The sequence below is a fragment of the Hemicordylus capensis genome, chromosome 2, assembly GCF_027244095.1.
Source record: "Hemicordylus capensis ecotype Gifberg chromosome 2, rHemCap1.1.pri, whole genome shotgun sequence".
Classification (NCBI taxonomy): Eukaryota; Metazoa; Chordata; class Lepidosauria; order Squamata; family Cordylidae; genus Hemicordylus; species Hemicordylus capensis.
This window is the reverse complement of record NC_069658.1, coordinates 330084088-330105781: the sequence shown is the minus strand read 5'-3', so window position 1 is coordinate 330105781 and position 21694 is coordinate 330084088. Positions and strand designations below refer to the sequence as shown.

General features: G+C 45.9%; 1 protein-coding gene across 12 annotated transcripts in view; it reads left to right on the top strand.

The window, feature by feature from the left end:
- BRD8 (bromodomain containing 8) overlaps positions 1-19841 on the top strand; it is a 46942-nt gene extending 27101 nt beyond the window's left edge. For 8 of the 12 annotated variants that reach the window (XM_053289613.1, XM_053289611.1, XM_053289612.1 and 5 more), the window contains 11 exons: positions 281-458; positions 810-914; positions 1933-1977; positions 11801-12103; positions 12801-13292; positions 13706-13848; positions 15036-15125; positions 15996-16064; positions 18754-18984; positions 19091-19293; positions 19373-19841. In XM_053289613.1, coding sequence (XP_053145588.1) covers positions 281-458; positions 810-914; positions 1933-1977; positions 11801-12103; positions 12801-13292; positions 13706-13848; positions 15036-15125; positions 15996-16064; positions 18754-18984; positions 19091-19265 — 1831 coding nt within the window. In that variant the 3' untranslated portion in view covers positions 19266-19293; positions 19373-19841. Of the gene's footprint in view, positions 1-280; positions 459-809; positions 915-1932; positions 1978-8972; positions 9326-11800; positions 12104-12800; positions 13293-13705; positions 13849-15035; positions 15126-15995; positions 16065-18753; positions 18985-19090; positions 19294-19372 lie in introns of those variants that run through there. The other 4 variants (XM_053289607.1, XM_053289610.1, XM_053289608.1 and 1 more) reach the window with 4 other exon arrangements.
- Positions 19842-21694: the final 1853 nt, after the last annotated feature.

Here is a 21694-nt window from a genome sequence, read left to right as displayed (position 1 = left end):
CCACACTGAAATGTCCTTGGCTGCAGCAGCAAGAAGAAGCCTTCACGGTGAATGGAATGCTCCATTCACCTGTCAGTTTGTGGATTTCAGAGCAAGGCACTGCTATGCTCATACATACTGGTATGTTTCTTTGCAGCCTGGCTCTAGTGCTGGTGTGATCAGATTTCTGGTAGAGGAATGACAGTTAACTTTAAGGATTACTCTTATTTTTATTCTAAAATGTATTTATTAAAACATATTTTTAGAAGCTGACAAAACTTGTTTGGCACTTCCTTGACAGACCAATGGACTTATCAACCATTAAAAAAAATATTGAGAATGGGCTGATCCGAACTACAGCAGAGTTCCAACGTGATATCATGCTGATGTTCCAGAATGCTGTCATGTACAACAGCTCTGACCATGATGTGTACCATATGGCTGTGGAGATGCAGCGGGATGTTTTGGAGCAGATCCAGGTAAAGGCATAGAACTTCTATAGAACCTATATTTCTCAGTGTAAAGGCACAGTCTTTAGTGGGGCAGCAGGTTTATGTCCTGATTTGATATGGCAGGTGCCAAGTAAGTTGGGGAAGGGGCCTACTTGAATGTCTCGTTGGCATGTCAGATCCCCTTAAAAAGAAATCTGTTAAGCTGCTGAGCTGATCTCTGATCATGAGCATATGATTTACCATTCCCAAGATCAAATGAAAGAAATGCAGGCTTAAAAACAAACAAGTAAACTAAAATTGCCTCCAGCATTGCAGTAGCAAGTCACTAACTTGCATTCATGTTGAGAACCCTAATAGCTATTATGTGGTTTCTTGCAGCAATTTCTAGCCACACAGCTGATCATGCAGACGTCTGAGTCTGGGATCAGTGCAAAAAGTCTGCGTGGACGAGATTCCACTCGGAAACAAGATGCTTCAGAGAAGGTGGGGGCTAACGAGAGCTGGTGATCCTTGGCTTGGTTTGGGGGAGATGGTTTGAGGCATTTGGTATATGCATCCACCTGAGGGGGTTTAGAGCAGCTTTGGAGTCCTTCACTTAGCAATCTTTTTTGAAGTAGGTGTGTGCTACTGTGTGCTACTTTTTAATTAGTAATGAAGATGGCTATTGCGGCCTTCTACTTCGGAGTACTTGGTATTGGTTTGATCCCTGAAGTCAAGGGCTGCTGCCAAATAGCAAGATGGGACTGGTGATTCAGTATGTGAAGAGCCGCTCCTACTCATCTGAGTTGTGAGCTCAGAGCTAGAGAACTTCACTTACCAGCACTGAGCCCAACAGAGACATGTTCTTTGATATTTAGACTGAGGGCTGGTTCTCATTATCAGAAGTATCTTCAATAATGTTACATCCTAGGTTAATGCAGTGTGTGTGACCTGATCGTCCCGTTGTGAGAACTTGTAAATTTTCAGCGATGTTGGGCTGCTGCATGCTGACTTGGCATTTACTCAAATTGATAGCTAGACTTCAAATCTTATATTAACAGTGTTGAGTAAATGTCATTTAAGCATGGTGCCAATCGTCACATCGCTGAAAATTTCCAGGTTCTTGTGACTGAAAATCGGGAGCACATGTGCCGTGATGATCTAGGCTTTAATGTTCCCTGGGGATGCTTCTGTTTGTGAGGACTGGCCTTATAAGGTCATTTGGGGATGTGATTACATCTTATGAACTTGAAGCCTGATCCTTGAATGCCCAGTGCCTCCAAGTAGAAGTGTGAACTGACAGGAGGAGGTTCATTGTCCCTGGAGCTCTTTCTGCAGCCAAGCTAGAGTCCCCTGGAATGTGATGTCTCTTGCAGTAGATCAGCATGTCTGATGTTTGAGACAAGCCCCTTAGAGGGGATGGGAGTGAGTTTTGGATGGCAGTGCTGCGGAGGCCATGCATGTAGCTTCTTTGTGCTTGTTCCAGTCCAATCTAATCACTACTACTGTTTCTCTTTAACAGGACAGTGTCCCCATGGGCTCCCCTGCCTTCCTCCTTTCTCTTTTTGTAAGTACTTAATTATTACGTTTTGCACAACATAACAAAGTAGGAACATTGCATTATGAAGGCTTTCTAGTGTTGCAGTAAGACGATAGTCACCTTAAAATTCTCTGAAACATAAGAAATAAGTCTATTCTTTGTTGCTGCAATCCAAGGACGTTTCAGTGTGGGTTATTCTTTTCCACGTGGCTCGAAGGCAGGACTATGCAAATTAAGTTGAAGCCTTTAAGAGCCAGGGGAGCCTGGCCCCACCCATTTCTTTTAGTCCTGTGTTTGACTCCAGGCAGTTCTCGCTCAGTTTTCTCTTGATTGCTTCCTTGTTCCTTTACCTTTTCCCATTTATTCTTCTTGACTGTTCCTTTGTTCAAAGATCTTCTAAAACTCTTAACATCAAAAAAGGGGAGAGGTTAGCTTTAGTTTTACTTTCAGTTCAGCTCCCCTGCCCCCTTCTCCTCTCCCCACTACTTTTTTGTGTCTTCGTTCTTTCCCTTTGCTGCATAGACCAAGCTAAACACGAAGTTCACACTAGGGTCCCCAAGGGAAAGCACCAGAAAGGCTTTCAAAAGGTCATTCAGGCAGCCGGAAAGCCGCCCAGGAGGCTGCATTACTGCAACTGCCTAGAGAGCCCCCAGAGCTCCAGAGAGCATGAAAGCCCCAACTTCCCGCCATCCGGCCATGAGTTTGGGCAAACGCCTGCAAAAAGGGGGATTCGGAGCTGGGAGGAATGGACCAGGCAGGATGCCGCCTTGCTTCCACTGCCCGCTATTGGGGCAGCCCGAGCCGCAGAAGCAGCGGTGTCACCTCCTCCTGCTCTCCTGAGCCTCGTGGACCATGCAGCTGCTGGGAATGATCCAGCTTCCTTGCCTGCTGCCACTGCCTTCTCCAGCAGCATGTTGGGAACGACAAAGGACAAGCTCCAGGCTGCAGCCACACCAGAGGGTGCAGGGGATCCAGCCAGGGCCCAGCTGCAAAGGCCTCCTTGGGACCAAGGATTGTGGTCAGCAGGAGCACTGGCAGGAGCAGGCAACCAACCAACCAACCAGTAAGCTCGACCTATACTGGGCCTTCTGCTGCTGCTTCCCTCCCTGTCCTAGCAAGTCCTGGGTGGGTCTGAAACTTCCCAGTCTACGCCAGTTCAGCAGACTTTAAACCGGATACCTACAGACATGCCACCTAGTTGATGATCTTGGTTTGTAGATATGCTGGCGTACTCATTTGAACATTATGACCAATTAAAAAGCAGGCTAGAAAGGGACCATTTTCTTCCTCAAGTGCTTCATTCTCTGCCTCAGGGAGCCCTGCCCCTAAAAAGCCACCCCCCAAAAAAGTGTGCCAAAAAAAAAAAGGGTTTTAAGAAATCTAAAAGGGGAAGCCTAGATCTAAGCAAAAGGGAAAAGAGTGTATACTCTTCTGAACTTGCTGGCTCTGACTTGCCTGCCCCTAGATGGCCCAACCCCAGAAGGAGCCCCCCTCCCTGCCAGCGGGACCCCTCAGAACCCTCTAGCTAAGCCTCCATCTACCCTGGGACCTCTTATCCCCTTGGATGAGGAGCCCATCCCAATGGAGAATTCCCCAGAGGGCCCAGGGGACCGCTCTGGTGTGCCAGACCCTGAACACCCAGTCTGAGAAGAAGGGAAGTGGTCTGCCGGGCAAGAACCAGAGGCTTTGCATAGACTTTCCTGCTGTTTGGATTTTTTTTTTTGCTCCCTTGTCCCTCCTTGGTGGTAGGGAGCGAGCGTTTAGGTCACAGCACTCCTCCTGGAACAGATCCAAGCCTTCCAGACAGGGCTTCAGCAACAGAGCATCCTTCAGTGCACCCCACCACCACCACCACCAAAAGAAAAGCAGTCTCAGCAGTTTTGATGTGGGGTTGTGTGCTCTTGGGTGGTCGCCTCTCCACACGCTTGCACACCTGGGAGTGCACCACCTCCATCCACTGAGTACTCACCTCCAGTAAGGTGGGCTGCTCCATAAGAGTGGGACACAAATCCCCCTTAACACTTCCTGCCCACTCCAACCTCCCGCCTACCCTTAAAACATGAGGGACTCACAGGGGCCATTCATCATCTCTGTCAATGGGGGCCATAGAGCATGTCCCAACAGTTCAACGGTTTACAGGCATCTACTCCATCATTTTCACTGTCCCTGAAAAAGATGGCTCCCTATGGGTGGTGTTGGATTAAAAATTCTCAACCGCAGCGTACAAAAAGTGGAAATTCTGTTCGGAGTTCCTAAGGTCAATTTTGAGGGCCTTCCAACATCTCAACTGTCTAACAGCAATGGACCTAAAGAGGCTTACTGGCCATCCCAATACATCAGGACAGTTGCCACCTACTGTGCTTTCTTTATGCAGGTGCACATTGCCAATACAAGATGTTCCCTCTTGGCGTTGTCTCAGCACCTTGCATCTTTACAGTGATCTAGTCAACAGTGCTAGCGTATCTCCTCCTGGGCGTAGAGATATTTGTGTGTCTGCATGAACTGTTGCTAAAATCTCCTTCACTTCAGAGAGGGACCTACAGGGACCTGCAAGGCATCCTTCAGGTGTTCCAGGACCACAGCTTCTTGATCAACAGAGCAAAAAGCCAGCTCACCCCATCTCACCAGCTACTCCATCTGGGTGTTCTAAAAGACATGCAATGTGAAAAAAACTATTTCTAACCCCAGAGTGCAGGCTTCCTCTGGAGAACAAAGTGAGACAAACCCTAGTACAGAGATCCCTTCTGCTGCTCTCCCTTTCCAGTATCCTGGGGCTGATGGCGATGGAGGAGCTGCCATGGGCATGCTTTCACCCGAGGCTCCTGCAGTGGTTTCTTCTACCATTCCATCCAGCAATTGCAGCAAAATCCAGCAGATTGGGCACCCTGAGGCCTCTGGTACTTCAGTCCCTGCACTGGGGGACGACTAGTCTATACCTCTTGGTGGGAAAGGAGTTCCTGGATCCGCCCTGGATCATGATCGCCACAGACGCCAGCAAGTACAGGCAGGGCACCCACTATCTCTGCAAGTCGGCTCAAGGGAAGTGGTCAAAAGACAAAAAGCAGCACAGTATCAACTGGCTGGAGCTCTGAGCGATCCTGATGGCACTCTGGGCGTTCCAGTCCATCAACACGTGTTGATACACACAGACAACACCACAGCAAAGGCACACATGAATCACCAGTGGGGACCAGGTCGGGATCCCCGAGGGCAGAAGCGGTCCTTCTGTTCCAGGAGGTCTAGCAGCATGTGACATCCATGACAGCCCACCATGTACAAGGAAGACTTGAACATGGTAGCAGACTGGCTCATTCGGAAGGAACTTCTCCCAGGGGAATGGGAGATGAACCCGAAGACCTTCCACCTTATCACAACGCACTTTGGCGGTCTGTCTGTGGACTCTTTTGTGACTCCAGCCAATGCAAAGCTACAGTGTGTTTCTCTAGGTTCCCCTGCCCTCAGGCAGAGGCGGTGGATGCAATCTCAGCTCAACTGGCTCAGAGGGTCTCCTGTACGCCTTCCCGCCAACCCTGCTCCTTGCCCGGGTCCTTCGGAGAGTAAAACTCAAGGCACAAGTCATCCTTGTGGCTCTGTTCTGGCCAAAAAGACCCTGGTTTGTCAGAAGTCACCAACCTGGCAACAGCAGAACATCTGATGCTACCAGTCACGGAGCCCTCCTCCAGCAGGGCTCAGTGTCATCCAGATCCAGGCCGGTCAAAGCTAGCCGCCTGGAGACTGAACGGCGCCTCCCAAAATGGCATGGCTATTCTTCCAAGGTGCTAGGCACGATGTTAGCCTCCAGACATCCTTCAACAAGTAGGTTTTACCAACATACCTGGAGTGTCTTCCTAAGGTTGTCTACCAAGCATGCAATCTCCAAGGGATTGGCTATCATGAGGCACCTCCTACAGGTTGGACTGGGGTCCCTATGCAAACACATTAAAATGCCAGGCTGCCTCTCTGGTGGGACTTCTCTCCGGGGTTTCCAAACGCTCTCTGCAACAGCATCCTGATTTAAAGAGTTTCCTCAGAGGGGCAACTCCGCTCTCTCACCAGTGGACACAGTCTCCGTACCTGCAGCAGCATACTGTCCTTCAGGCTTTCCGGGGTCCCCCTTTCGAACCAGTGAAGTCCATCCCACTTCAGCCCACAGACCATCAACACGTGTTGATGGACTGGAATGCCCCGAGTGCGGTCAGGATCACTCTGTGACCAGGGTGCGGCCAGAGCTCCGCACCCTGTCCGTGCATAAGAACTTGTGGATTTTTTCCTGAGGTCTCTGTTGGACTAATGCCAGCCTCCTTTTTTCATCCAGAGTTGGCCTCAACTTTTCACATGTCACAAGATGCGGTTTTGCCCTCACGTTGCCAAAAGCCGGTACACCTGATGGAGTAGGCCTGGCGCAGGTTGGCCGTCCATAGATGTCTAAAGACATACATAAAACATCAAAACATATTCGTCCCACGGAATCGCATTCTATTTCCTCTTTACCTTGAATGATGGGTAAGGCCATTTCCTCTGCCACCATAGCTTGGTGGTTAAGGGCTTGCATAGCCCTGGCTTATGACTCCCAGCGCCTTCGGACTCCCACTAAAGTGTTTTCTTATTCTATCAGGGCTGCAGCTACTGCGGCTGCTTTTTCCTACTATTGCTCTTGTCCGGGATATTTGTAGAGCAGTTACCTGGAGGGCTCCTTCTATATTCACCACACAATATGAATTGGATTCCTTCACCTCCACCCAAGTGGCTTTTGGGAGGTGAGTTCTCCAGCTGGTGCTTCCTCCAGAGTAGGTGGGGGTGCTTCCACCCTAGTTGGGGCTGAGGGTTGTGGTATGTCCTCACACTGAGGTGTCCTTGGATTGCAGCAGCAGAGAATGGAGCATTGGTTCACTCACTGAAGGCTGCTTCTTGCTGCTGCGTCCAAGGACGTCTCGACCTCCTTTCAGCACCCACGCCTCCTTTTATCTAGGGCACCTTTGGGAGTTATTTTCTCAGACTGTCTGCCAGTTCCTGAAACTCTGGGGTTTGTGTTTTTGTCATGGTTTGTGATTCTGCTTGTTCTGTGTGTTTATCAGTGTTTATCTTCGAGGTACTCTTTGCCTCTTGGCCTAAAAGAACTGGGTGGGGCCATACTCCCCTAGCTCTTAAAGTCTGTAACTTAATTTGCATAGTCCTGCCTTCGAGCCACATTGGGAAGCATAACCTACACTGAGACGTCCTTGGATGCAGCAATAAGAAGAAGCCTTCACAGTGAGTGAACCAATGCTCCAATCTCTTGTGTGCCAGTGTATATAAGCTTTCTTGGAATTGGGATATAAATCTCTGAAATGAGATGATGATACTTTTGGGAATAGGGCTTTTGTCACTTCCTCTCCATGATGTATCTTATCACTCTGATTTTGTATGGGGTACAAGAGACTGACATTTTCATCAGAAAGATGCATCCTGCTTAGAGTGGAATGGCTCACTGAAAGCCACGTTACTCAGTAACATCCTTTACTTGCAGTTCGCTTCTAGCTTTCTCTAGTGTTCCATATTGAGTGGGTTTGTTAGACCTGCACACCCCGCTTTCCTAGCTTAGAGGGTAAACATGCAGAGATTTGATGAAGTAGAATCCACAGTCAAAGTAAACTGTTCTTAATGCAGGCTTTTTGTCCTTCACAAGATCTGTTTGTATCAAAAGATTTGAGCTTTTGTGCCATGTCTTCCTCTGCTTTTGCTTAACTAGTTGACCAAAGGGGAAAGACATTTAAGGCAGTGTCGTAAAGTTATTTACCTAGTTACTTCTTGTCCATTGGGTTCCACTGTATAAGATTCAGGATATCTCTGAATTTAACAGTACATATACCATGAATTGTTGTGTGGCTTTGCTAAGGTTGTTCAATATATGATTATTTCTTACACAGGTTCAGAAAAAAATGTATACTTCTTGGGTGTCATACCATGGCTGTCTCTATTTTGCTATGTTCACTTGGTGGAGAACCTCCTGCCAACCATGGCTTCCCAGTTCCCATGCACACAGTAGAATAGTCAAGGCTGTGGTCTTCATGCATTATGGTTTTCAGCTGCACCTGTGTCGGAATAAGTCTATCCAGTTAAGCATGTGGATCAGCTTTGTGGCCTGGGACCTAGCTTTCAACCCAAGTTTCCATTTATAAATGGGACTAATAGTTACCTACCTGACTTACAGCATTGTTCTAAGGATTGCACAGAAAAGATCCTTAGAAAGGGATATGACAGATGTTTAGCTTAACTTCACATAAATAGAAATAAAATTACACGTGAGCTGCAGTTTCTTATGCACATCTTTACAATAGTCTGTGTTCAAGCCTTGACCCCACTCCCACCTTCTTCAAGGTATGGGATAGTTCAAGACAGTATATGCTATGAGAAGGCAAAAATGCAGTGGGTTGTTCCTTTCAAGAACATTGAAGTAACCCGTTCCTGGATTAAGAAGCCTGCTGATCTGCCAAGAAAGTGTGTTAGCAAGTTCTTTCTTTACCCAAGTGAATGTGGGTAGGGATTGTTTTCTAACACTTGTCTGTTAAGGCAGAGAAACATATGAGGAAAGGCAGCCAGATGGAGAGGGCAGCAGATGGAAGTGAACTCTCTTAATTGCCCTACAGTGATGGCGAACCGCTGTAAGGAGGTGCTAGGGAGATAGTGCCAGGGGTCACGCACCTGGAAGAGAACTTCTGTAAAGATCAGCTGTTAATCAGGTATGTTAGCTAGTGTCTCTTCGGGCCACTGGAAGAAATGATGTGGAACTTTTCACATGGGGCAAAGGCACCATTAAGTATCACTGCCAAAAGAGTCCCCAAGCAAGTATGATGTACATCTGCCCACTGCCATTTCCCCTCCTGAGTTGACACACACATACCATAATTAGTTTACCTAGGGTGTTTTAAGGAAAGAAGAGCAGTATTGCCAGTCTGTGGGCTGTTTCTCTCCTGGCAGTGCAGATGACAGCCTACCATCTTTGGCCGTTGTCAACCCTTGCTTTTTCTTTGTGTCTTGATTAGGATGGGGGAACTAGAGGGCGCCGTTGTGCCATTGAAGCAGACATGAAGATGAAGAAGTGATGCTGAAGGCAGGAAACAACCCAAGTTTTGGCATCTGGACCCAGGAAGCACAGCAGGGGCAGCTGCAGACAGAAAGGGGCTGGCTTGTTTGTATGCAAGTCCTGGATTGTGTAACCAGCAGGAATTCCTAGAACAAAAGAACAACTCTCCTGCCTGTTGTAGGGCAGAAGTATTGGGGCCCTGTTAGTGTCCTCTTATTAGCTAGCAACTGGTGGCTAGTATGTACTGTAATGTGAAGTGTACAGATTGTATTAGTGGAGTGTAAATGTGTATAATAAACTGTACTAGCACTACGTGCGGCTGCTGTGTTGATTTGTGTGCATTACTGCCCTCTTTTAGGAACAACAACCTTGGTTGTAAATACTCAGACACTGATTTCATGTTTGTGAATCTAGTCTTGTGTGTTAGCTACATAAGAACAGACTAGCAGTTCATGAATTTAGTCTTTTCTGGGACCAGCAAGCTGCAGTGCCTGCCAGACATGTTGTGTCATGAGGTGGTGGGGAGATGTGTGGCTGAACGGCCACGATAGGATTCGGTCTTGTGAAAACATGTTGAATTGTTTTAGAGACTTGGTGCAAAAGATCAGGCCCAAAATTATCTGAAATAACAATCGACATACATGAAATAAAGATTAAATATATAAATTTATCTTAAATGTTGATATACTGCTCTTGTACCTAATATAGTCTATAGCACAATGTGGAATACTTAACAAATATTTATTTATACACAGAGTAACAAACCAAGAAAAATGTATATGGTGATAAAATCCACAAAACAAATAGGATTAGGATTAAAAGAATTAAATGTCCAACCACAAGAAGCAGAAGTTTTGAATAGGCCTGTACAAAGACTTGGTTTCAAAGTGTCAAAGTTGTTTTGTCTGCATGTTACTTCTTGCTGTGTGGGAAACCCCAGTGACATCTTGGAAGGTGCTCAAGGAGCTCTGGAAATGTAGTCTTTTCCAGATGTTTTCCCCTAGAGTTCTTTGGGGAAAGCTCTGGAAAATACTACATTTCCCAGTGCAGCAAGCTTTCTCCAAAGAACACCTGCTGCTTTGAACATAAGAACAGCCCTGCCCAAGGCCCAGCTAGTCCATCATCCTGTTTCATATGTACATGTTCTTTGGCATATCTAATGAAGTAAATGGAACACCTTTGTAATATTGTTAGTCATCCTTTAGTTTTGCCAGCAAAAATGGTTACTAGCTGTCTTGCTTGGAAGAATCTTTTTATTTATTTATCGTATTTTTATACTGCCTGATATGTAAATCTCTAGGTCGTGTACAAATTTTAATATTAAAAATACAGGTTAAAATACATAAAACAATATAAAACAAATTATTAAAATTCTAATTAAAAGCTTGCGAGAATAGGAAAATCTTGAGGGTCTTCCTGAAAACAAACAGAAGTAGATGCTCTTATTTCAGCAAGGAGCATATTCCAAAGCCTCTGTGGCAGCCACAGAGAAAGCCCAGTCCTGAGTCGCCACCAGATGAGCTGATGGCAACCGTAACCGGACCTCTCCAGAAAATCGTAAAAGGCGGGTGGGTTCATGACAAAGGAGGCGCTCTCTTAAATAGCCTGGACCCAAGCTCTTAAGGGCTTTATAGGTAATAACCAGCACTTTGTATTTCACCTGGAAACATGCTGGCAACCAGTGCAGTTCTTTCAAAACCAGTCTGTTATGGTCCCTTCGTGTTGTCCCAGAGACCAGTCTGGCTGCCGCATTCTGTACCAACTGTAGTTTCCGGACCACGTACAAAGGCAGCCCCACATAGAGTGCATTACGGTCATCAAGCCTGGAGATTATCAGCAGATGTACCACTGTTTTAAGGTCATTCACCTCTAGAAATGGACATAGCTGACATATCAGCTAAAGCTGATAAAAAGCACTCCTGGCTGCCTCAGCCTGAGAAACCAGGCAGAGTTTTGGGTCCTGGAGCACTCCCAAGCTACGTACCTGATCTTTCAGGGGGAGTGTAACCCCATCCAGAACAGGCAGATCTTAAACCATCTCTTGGGTCCCGACCACCCCTGCCCCCTACTTTCAGTACTTCCATCTTGTTCGGCTTCAAATAATTAATGATAATGGTTTAAGATCTGACCCGATTAGCTGAGCCCATCATGGTCAGTACAGTTTCTCCAATACGCTGGTGGCCAAAGACGTACACAGGGTTTCAGCTGCATTCTTATATCTCCTTGCCCGCTCCTTGCCATAAACGGCAGACAAAGATGAGCTCTTCAGTTCTAGGAGTTCATGCTTGAGTTTGATAGGATAGTGGCTTCCAAATGTTTTATGAAATCATTGGATGGATTACAAATCTATCAGTGGATTGTCATTCCCAAGTAAGGACTGATCTTTTGATTCCAACCCCTCATATCTGCAACTGATGCACTCCTTAGCTTTTTGAATTGCATTCTCCCCAAACCCTACTGCCGGTAAGCCTAGTGATCTATTCTAAAATATCTTAGTGCACCATCTGGACTTGGTAAAACAAACACTGTATTCTTGCTGGGTTTCGATGGTGCAGTACCATGTAGGCAATTTGGAGCTGGGAGTATTCTTGGTTTACTCTTTATTTTGAAAAAGCTTTCTCCTGATGTGCAGCTGGATCTGTCAGAATAGCAGGTAATCTATTACAAGATCTGGGTGCAGGAATCTCTCTGGCTCCTATAGTGCCTTCTGTAACAGCTCTGACATGAGCTGATGCTTGTATGTTGTGAGTGACAAACCCTCTTCCCACCTTGTGTACCTTTTTCTAGATGGGTCATGTGTGGACATGGCTAGAATCCAAAGGAGAAATCTTCACAGACTCTGAGAAGAGCAGCTACTGCCCATCGCTTGGCTCTCCAGACTCCAGCTCGGATCTGGATCTAGACCTAGAAATAGGCAGCTGGAGAAAGTCCATAGAAACTGCTGATGAGGAGTTAGAGGAAAGCAGCAGCCAAGAGGAGGATAGCCAACTGGAGACTAGTGACACTTTGGCATGGGAAAGGGACAGCCAAGTAGACCAAGAAGAGGCAGCAAGATACAAGCAGGATGCTCTCTTGAAGTTCCTGTCAGAGGTATGGCTGCTGGAGTGGTTGACTGGGGAGGGTCGGCTGGAGGGAGGAGTTGTTGTTGTTCAGGACATTCATGTACTACTTTTCAACAACAACAATGAGTTCCCAAAGTGGTTTACACAGCAAAAGAAATAAAAGAATGGTTCCTGTCCTAAAAAGGCTCACAGGTTTGGGGAAAAAACTAGATGCAGGGAGACACCAGCAAACAGTCACTGGAAGACACTGTGCTGGGATAAATAGGAAGTCACTTGCTCTTCCCCTGCTAAATGTAAGAGAAACACCAGTTAAGAATGTCTCTTTGCCCAGGTAGCAGGGGTTTGCCCACTTATCAACACTTACTGAAAGGCTGGTGCAATCAATCAATGATGTAGCCTGCTCAAAAGAGCTAGTTATTGTTTGCAATCAGATGGAGACACTTAAACGAAGCAGACAGGGATAAATGAGTAGATGCATGACAGTTCAAAGGCAAAGTTGTATAGAGAAGTATATTTTCTTTAGATGTAGGCCTAATCCTGACTGATACCATTATAGGTCTGATACCATTATAGTATGGCTATGTGTTTTCGCTGTGTGTATAGTCTGCGGGACCTTGCAAATCGCACCAGTGAGGAGAAAAGAACAGCTGTTTTTATCTCTGGCGCTGACCAATCAATGGTTCCGTTATCATCCTAAGCTGTTATCCTGTCATCCTCTGTTGTAGGTGACACACCTGATGGAGCCACTTTCCATTGGTAGCACATACCTGGCACAGGGTTCTCAGACTCTTAGTGCTGGGGAACAGAAGGGATGGGAAGACTTGACTCACAGAAGAGGCACATGGGGATCTTCCATCCCCAAAGAGGAGAAAGTAGGGGAAGAAAGTCAGTTACAGGTCCTAAAAGAAAAAGCTGGGGAGAGAGCTGCACCCAAGGGAAAGGAGAACTTGGCATTGCAGGTCTCAGGACTGCCTATCAGGAGCTGGGAAGCAGAGGAGATGGAAGAGCTGCAGGATCTATGTGAGGAGACAGGAGACTCTCCAACTCAGTGCAGCAGGCTTAAGACCATTGATAGAGATTCTGGAGAGAAGGTGCTACATGTCTTGGTGGAGAGTACGGAAGGAAGGGATGAAGATGAGGAATATTCTTTCGAGCTTATGAATCGGACATCCTTCACCTGGAGAACACTGGAGGAAGAGTTTCCAAAAAGCATAAAAGTAAGCACTGCAATTGTTCAGAAGGGTAGTTTTTAGGATGAGGTAGATTATGAGGGCTTGTGGGTAATCAAGGGCGAAGTCATTCCATGTCTTAGTGCCTCATTTCCCCATGTATAGAAATAGCAGACAATATCCTTTTTGAAAGGATAAGTACTTGGTGATGAACACTGAAGAAGCCAGCCAAGAGCCAAGGGAAGGAGGAAATTCTTGGGTTAGCAATCAGGAATGGATGGCAGTGGGAAGAGAGAAAAAGAGGCCAAATGGCTTGGGAGTGGAGCTCCATGGTCAGGAGGAAACAATGCATCCCCTAATCAAATCCTTCTTGTACCTTTCCTCAGGGCTGTCTGGCCCTGGGTTTGGGATGCCTAAAGCTGCTTTATCCAAGGGACTCATTCCTGCTCTCTGATTACCAGGAAGTGTCTGTGGAACACCCCGAAGAGCAAGTGGAGGACTGGAAGGATAGTGACTTCCACCTGAGTAACAGCAATGATGATTCCAGTCCCTGTGGAACACCCCCAATGAGTTCTCCTTCTACAAGTACAGCCTCCTTGCCTTTGTGAGTAATGCTGGCCTGGAGTTCTGAAATGAGCCATGTAAACAATATGTAATTAACAGATTGGAGCTCACACTTGAGAGACCGGCCAGTTTATATAAGGTATTGGTCGACAGAGATGGAGGATGGAGAAATGGATAACATGAATGTAAGGAGAAGGATGGTGCCAAAAATGGGCTCTGACTTTCTGAAGACTGAGTCGCTTCCAGCAATACATAATTCAGCTGCAAAGGCCACAGGAAGTGCAAGTAACTCCTGCTTCCTGTTCTCCATGCTTCTTTGTAATGTCCCAGGTAGAACTTTTGCATATATGTATGTCCCAGGCAATGAGATGCTCACGTTCCTGGTGCAGGGACAGTTGTGCATTTCCCTTCCTGTTCCCCCCATCATCCAAAGCCACCCATAGATACTCTCACTGCTTTCATGTGAATACTAATACACATTTGGTGATGTTGAACTAGGCTCACTGGAAGAGAGCAGGTCAGGAGCTGACAATCCAATCTTTGGTTAACAATAAATATTAAATCTCCAACGTGGTCTGTGATTAAACATAGCAACCTTCTTCCTGTGGCACCCCTCTACTTTCTGGCTAGAGGATTTCTCCACTTTCTAGTGGAGAAATAGCCTATCCTACAGATGGTCAATTGGGAATGAAGGCCTCATCCTGTATATTCCAAGCAAGGATTAATGATCTATACATTTGGGGTAGTGATGTGTGATAGGTCAGATCCAAACATTCAGTGGTGAAATTCTTGCCCCACAAATTCTTAAGGGGGTATTAATTTATAATTAAATGATAGCTTTGAATCACACATGTTGGTAGGGTAGCAGGCTCTGAGTTGCACACATCTCTTCTTCAGTCAAGGCTAATGAATCCTCCCTTCACATCTGGTCCAGTAGCACAGTTCACCGGAACCATTTGAGAGTTGGGAATCTGTGTTCCCTCTAACAGAGATTCCCAGATGTTGTTGACTACAACTCTCATAATTCCCAGCCAAAGGCCATTGCATCTGGGGATGCTGGAAGTTGTAATGAACAACATCTAGAAATCCCTGTTAGAGGGAACCGTGGTCGGGATCCTTTCTTGTTCTGGGGACCAACACCAGAATGAAAAAATAAGAATCCTCTACTATTCCTATGCTCCATCCCCCTTTCCCATAATGAATCTGCAATGTTTCTTACCTGTACAGGATGCAGCTGAGCCAAGATGACCCACTTGAGCAGCAATTGCTTTTCAAAAAAACTCTGATGTCTATCTGGAAGATGGTGGCTGGTCACAGGTGTGTTCCTGAGGTTTAGGGAAGGGTGCATCGATTCAGGCTAACATACCCTTATGGCAATTTGCTATTGATAATCCTGCCAAGAGCTGGTGCATTCAATGCGACACCTTGTGATCTGTCACTGACTGCATTCCCCTTCCTATGAGGGTTATTGGTGAGAAATTTGTTTTGGGTTTTTCACCAAAGCTCATACCCCGTTCAAGAGAGACAACCTTTTGCACAGTTGATCTGTCTTGGTCCTTCAGCCTCTTCCTTCCATGGTTAGAATCTTTTCCTTTTCATTTGTATTGATACATTTGTGACATTGCACATGTGTACAATATAATAGTGGTAGTATATCCTTTTACCTAGAGACCTATTTATTTGCGCAGGAATTAAATCAGGCTTGCTTCATGATCCCAAGCTTAGCTCATTCCATGCTGCTGCGCTGCTCTCATGAGAGTCCCTCTCCACCTCTTGACAAAATTGCATCAGTTATATAGGGGCATGTTTGATAGAATGCTACAGTTGCACAAATGCAGTATTTATTGTGGTGGTGGTGAAGGAACTGAGTCTGCAAATGTAAGAGTCAGAAGTGTTTTACTGCTGTTTTGCTGTTGATCTGATTGTGTCCTATTGTTCTACTCATAGTATCTAGAGCTGCCCATGACAAAGTGCAAGAATACTCAAGATTTTCTCCTGCATATGTAACCCATCAGATGGAGATGACAGATTTTTCTCCTTGCCTGTGGCTGTGCCAGCTGCCAGTCACTGCTGTCCCAACCATTCATTCTGAGAGAGGGGCAAGATGTGGCTTCAAGTCCTGTCATTATTTGGTGGAGCAAAATATATGGGGAAGCTAGCTCATCTTATCCAGTTTTCTCTCCCTAGATACAGTGGCCCCTTCTTGAAGCCCGTGTCAGAGAAGCAGGCACCTGGATACAAAGATGTGGTGAAAAGGTCAGTTGGAAAGGCAGTGGGAGAGCTTGGAAAAAACATGATTTTCAGTGGCTTTTTCCATTTTGTTAGTTTGTTTTAATGCAGTTGGTCTGTGTTGTTCTATTCAGTAGTGACAGTAACTGTTCTCAATTGAGGACTAGGGCAAAAATGTTCCCTTGCAACCTCTTTTCTAGTCCCAAGTAACAGAGTTTCCTTCCTAATCCCTTTTTCCTCTGTAGAAGAATCTCTTCCACTCTGAACTGCTTTTAACATGCAGCTGAGTTATGCTACACAAAGGGGCTCTGTTTCCTTTGATTTTAAATGTTCCATTTTGCAATGTTCCAGGTGTCCTTTGGAGAGTAATTATTGCTCTCTGTACCATGGCACCTTGTCAAACCTCTGCATAAGATGGGTGTCTAGTTACGCTAGCTTTATGGATGGGACTAAGGACTAAACTAGGTGTGAAAGATTTGTGATGTCTTTTTCTTTGGTTAAAAGGAGTTGGGGGTAGAACTTCGATCAGAGCTGAAATGCTGGGGGAGGAGTTGTTGTTTTTAAATCCTGCCCCGCCCTGCCCCACTTCCCTAAATTTATTTATTTATCAAATTTGTACACTGCCCCAAACTTTCATCTCTGGGTGGTTAACGATAGCATAAAACAAGTTAAAAACATATACAAAAAACTTAAAACAATTTAAAAATAAACCAGAAATTAAAACCTAAAAATTTTAAGAAGCTGAGAATGCTTGGGTGAAAAGATGGGTTTTCAGGTGCTTTTTAAAAATTGCCAGAGATGGGGAGGATCGTATCTCAGCAGGGAGCACATTTCACAATCTCGGGGCAGCGACCGAGAAGGCCCGTCTCTGTGTAGCCACCAAATGAGTTGGCGGTAACTGGAGACGGACCTCCTCAGATGACCTCAGTGGGTGCTGGGGCTCGTAGTGAAGAAGATGCTCTCTTAAATAACCAGGGCCTAAGCCGTTTAGGGCTTTATAAGTTATAATTAGCACTTTATATTTTGTCCGGAAACCTACTGGTAGCCAGTGTAGCTCCATCAGTAAAGGAGTAACGTGGCCCCTCTGAGATGACCCAGAGACCAACCTGGCTGCCGCATTCTGAACCAACTGAAGTTTCCAGGCTATGTACTAAATGAAATCATACTTACACTCCAACTTGCTCTTGGCCACAGAAAGGGAAAAAGACAGTGGCCTGAACTGTACCTGTTCCTTCTGTGGCTAATAACACTTTGTGAGGAGCATAATTTAAGTCAGGAAGATAGTGCACGGGTACAAGTTAACCCCTCCTCCGCAAACACCACAGCCACCACCCTTACCCCAAAGCTTTTAACTAGAAAAAAATACATTGGGAGAGCCAACCATGGCTCTCTCACAGTCACAATTCATATAGCTGGAGTCTAAATCACCCCTGAAACATGCTATAAATCAGTAACGGCTTCCATCCATTGAAGGAACATTGGAAACTTTTCCTCTCATGAGTAGGTGTTTTGGTCAAGAGATCTACTGGGGTACTGAACTTCAACTGTGCCAGTTTTCAGTCTCTAACCACTCAGTTCCTTTCCTTCAAAGGTAATATATTATTTCTTAGTTACTTGAATAAAAGGACAAAAGTATTAATGTGAGGTGAGATAAGCTTTTTTTAATTTCCCCATATCAAAACATGTAGGCTTACTTAAGAATAAGCAAAGTGTTATTTTTTAGCTTAATACTTTAATACCTGACACAATAGGTTGGCATTTGTAGCTTCCTTGGTTACAGAACAATCTATAACAGGTAGTTGTTTATAAAAGGTCATCATTAAAAAACTAAGGGCCTCTCTACCTCTTGCGTAGGGAGGCACCACATGGAATTCAGCTCTATGGCTGAGAACTGAAACCTCTAGCAGGCTTAAGGTCTACTCACAGAGCTCCTTCAATCAATGCATGGTGACCTTGAGCCTGTGGTGAGCAAGTGGCACACACCTATCACATCCGACTGGCTTTCAGCATACCTTGGAAAGCATCTGTCTTCCTGTTCTTCCCAACATATGCTGAAAGACTAGCTTTGTGCATGACAACGGATTCACAAAACCAGCTTGCTATGAGTAGGAGTGCCCCTGCTCACAGGCTATTCAAGCACCATCATCCGCTGAAGTGGTCAAAAAATGGTCCTTACTTTCTATTGCTACACCAACCCAGGAGGCTGTTTGATATGTCCAGCTGTTTCTTTTAGCTCTCTTTGGATTTTCATGATGGCAGACTGTTTTGGTCATTTTCTGCCAGCTTGTCATACACTGTACAAGACTGTTTTGCTTTTCTGAAGCTTGGAACAATATTGACTTTTGAAATTGCTTATACAGATCCTACATAACCTTATACAAATTGCTTACACAGGGTTATTTCTTAGGCAGTTTGCAAATTCAACTCTATAATAATACCCACAGGAAACTGACCCTGGTCCCCTACCACAGTACGCTTACCACTCTGCCCTTTGCATTATTTCTTGGGAGTAGATTCTACTGAATTCAGCGAGGCTTACTCCATAGTAAATAGGATTGCAGCTATCAAAATGCAAGTAGTATTAGTGGGTTAGTGCTTTACCTGCTTGCTCTATTGTATGAGATATTTCTGTTTTTATTGCTTTGGGGAGCTCTTGTAAAAAGTGTCTTTGTAGGTCACTGAACAATTAAATCTCACTTCTTCCTGCTCTCTGAAGACCAATAGATCTTTCTACCATAAAGAGGAGTCTCTCCAAGGGTCAGATTCAGAATATGGTCCAATTCCAGCGCGATCTCATGCTAATGTTCCAGAATGCTGTCATGTACAATAGTTTCAACCACCACATACACCGCATTGCTGTGGAGATGCAGCGAGAGGTCCTGGAACAGCTCCAGATGCTGGGCGAGGCACTCCTGTGCTCAGAAGAGATGTGTGGCTTCATGAGAAGGTGAGAGGCTCATGTCATGTCTCAGGTGGAACCGTCATATCACTTATCCTCTTGCCATGTTCTCATGGCCATAAGAACAAAGGGTGGCTATTCCAACAATTCACAGGATTTCCTTAGGTACAGAGCTTTGCCTGAAGTCTCCCAAATGTGAGAGGTACTCACCTCAAGATGGAAGCCGCCTCTTGACTTTCTCAGTGTTGAGCAGAGTGAACCTTCCAGAGTGCCTGAAAGGTACACACATGCTATTCCTGATGGAAACAATGTATGGACCTTCATCCTGATATTGCTGCCTTCATGAAATATTTACAGGTACAGATGGAAACTATTGTGGGACACTGTGACTCATTGGGAGTTTGGAGGAGATTTACTGATTTGCTTTCCTTTCCAGGTGCTGAGGAGCAAGACAAATTAGGCTGATTCAGCGCTGAGAATCTGGAGTTCAGTGGCCTTGCCCTTGCCCTTGCCACCTTCAGTCTTACTCTGCAGCAAAGTTTCAAAGTTCTTAGTTTACTACTAGAGTTTAACAGTTTGAAATCCTCACCCTTCCCCAACATCCCTTAAAATGTTTCCCACTTGTCAAGTTGGCAGTCTTGTTTATATTTGGAAACTGGTTGTCTTCTTAGGCTGTAGCCGACAAATGCCACACTTCATTCATAGCTGTCTCCTTGGACAACGTTATTTTGTCTTCTGATCCAGGGACTCTCAGTTGGATAGGAAGTGAAGGCAGAGGACTAGTTACAGCCAGATGAAGCCAAAGTGTGTCTGCTAGAGGCTGGGTCCCTTCTTTTATAGCAGACACTCATAATGGGTTACCAAATGTATATTTGGGGAAAAAATAAACGTTGACTATATTGCAATTACAAAGCTTTTGTTTTTAGATTCCCAATGAAAAATGTCCTGTGTTGGCTTCCTTTGTAACAAGTAGCTGCAAAAATTGCAGAGTAACACATGTTGATGTTCTTCCTAGCACCCAAGCTAGCGAGGCTATTCTCACGATGGAGGAAAACCGGGCCCAGCCCGGTTTTCCCCCATTGTGTGAACCACCAGGCTTGCGGGCGAGCCTGGTGGTTCTCTGGTGACTAGCTCGCCAAAGAAGCCCTCCCCTTAACCCAGGTTTTCTGGTCATGTGCCGCTGCAGCGACACATGAGGAGACCCCTGCCGGGAAGCTGAAACAAGCCTCCTGATCCCGGGGGTCTCTCCTGGGACTTCTGTGGGCCATGCGGTTCACGATCCCTGCAGCCTCCACTGGCTCCATGACGGAGCTGGCAGTCATGTGGGCAGCCAATCTGGTGGCCCAGGGCTTGGCGGCTGCTCATCTGCAGGGAGAGCGGACTAAGCCCACTCTCCCCGCAGACCTGCTGGAAGCTCTTCTCACCAATCATGGGAAGAGCTTCAGCAAGTGGTTAAGAACAGCCCTGCTGGATTAGGCCCAAGGCCCATCTAGTCCAGCATCCTGTTTTGCACAGTGACCCACCAGATGCCACTGGAAGCCACAGGCAAGAGTTGAGGGCATGCCTTCTCTCCTGCCATTACTCCCCTGGGCTGCTAAGAACACTAGTTCAGATGAACCCAGTTCATATCTCCCTGAGTCTTTGACCACTACTCCTTGCAGCTGAATCTGCTACTAAGTCGTCATTACCAGCCTTTTCCTAATCACAGGGAGTGAGCTGGCCCACTGGTGCTTTATAACACACAGCAGTTAGTCCAACTACAAGACTAGTACACTCGCTAAATATGTGACTTGGGAATTCAGGAGTGAGGTAAGATGAGAGGAGGCATATAGGGATCAAAAGCAAACAAAATGGAAACAAAAATATGGCATATTTAGCCTGCTTGTGAAACAATGTCCTTTCACTTTTGATCAACAAAGACACTTCACCAAGAAGTCATTTTTGGCAAGCACCTGTGGGTTCAGTCTCCTACAAAGTGTCTGAGTTGAAGGCCCATACTTTAAAAATATCCCTCTAAAGAAAGTCTGTGATATTTTAGGAATGGAAACTGCCACCTTGCCTTAATGTAGGAGCAAATGGCTGGATTAACCTTCACGCAGACTGTACAACAATACGATGGAATTATGTTCTGTGAACGCTGTTTGTGTGTGAGACAACTGACTTAATATAGTTGTTGCTTTACCACAAGGCTGGGGTCAAAACAATGGCTATGTCTCCATTGGGGGCGGGAAGAGACCGATGTTACCCTGGCCAGCAGCATCTTTTGTGCCTTGCGTAGATTTCAAGGACAGGGTGGGGTGGGATGGTTCTGCGTGGCCAGCAAGGTGGAGCGAGGAGGCCTTTTTGCCTGCGTTTATGAATGTTGTTAAAAAGAAGAAAACACTGGTGGCGTGACAGAGCGGTCTCTGTGCGTTGTTCCAGAAATATAGTCCATCGTGCAACCATTTCACTGAATGTCTGAGAGGTGTGCGCACTGCATGCATACAAGAGCTTAACACGATTGAACACAGCTGAACGTCTCGGAAGGGATTTGGGCGGCGGGCATTCCTTTTGTCTCGACTAGGATTTGCGCTGCACAGCTAGAAAGAGAACTGCGTTTCTCCCCTCTCCTTTAACAAGACCAAAGACCCAATATCCGCCACCAGGCCCGCCCCGCTGGCCGCAGAGGGAGCCCCAAAACAGCCCAACAGAGCCGAAGCCTCCAAAAAACCGACAAAAGGCAGCTCAGTCCCAACTCCTCCTCCAAGGCCTCGTCCTG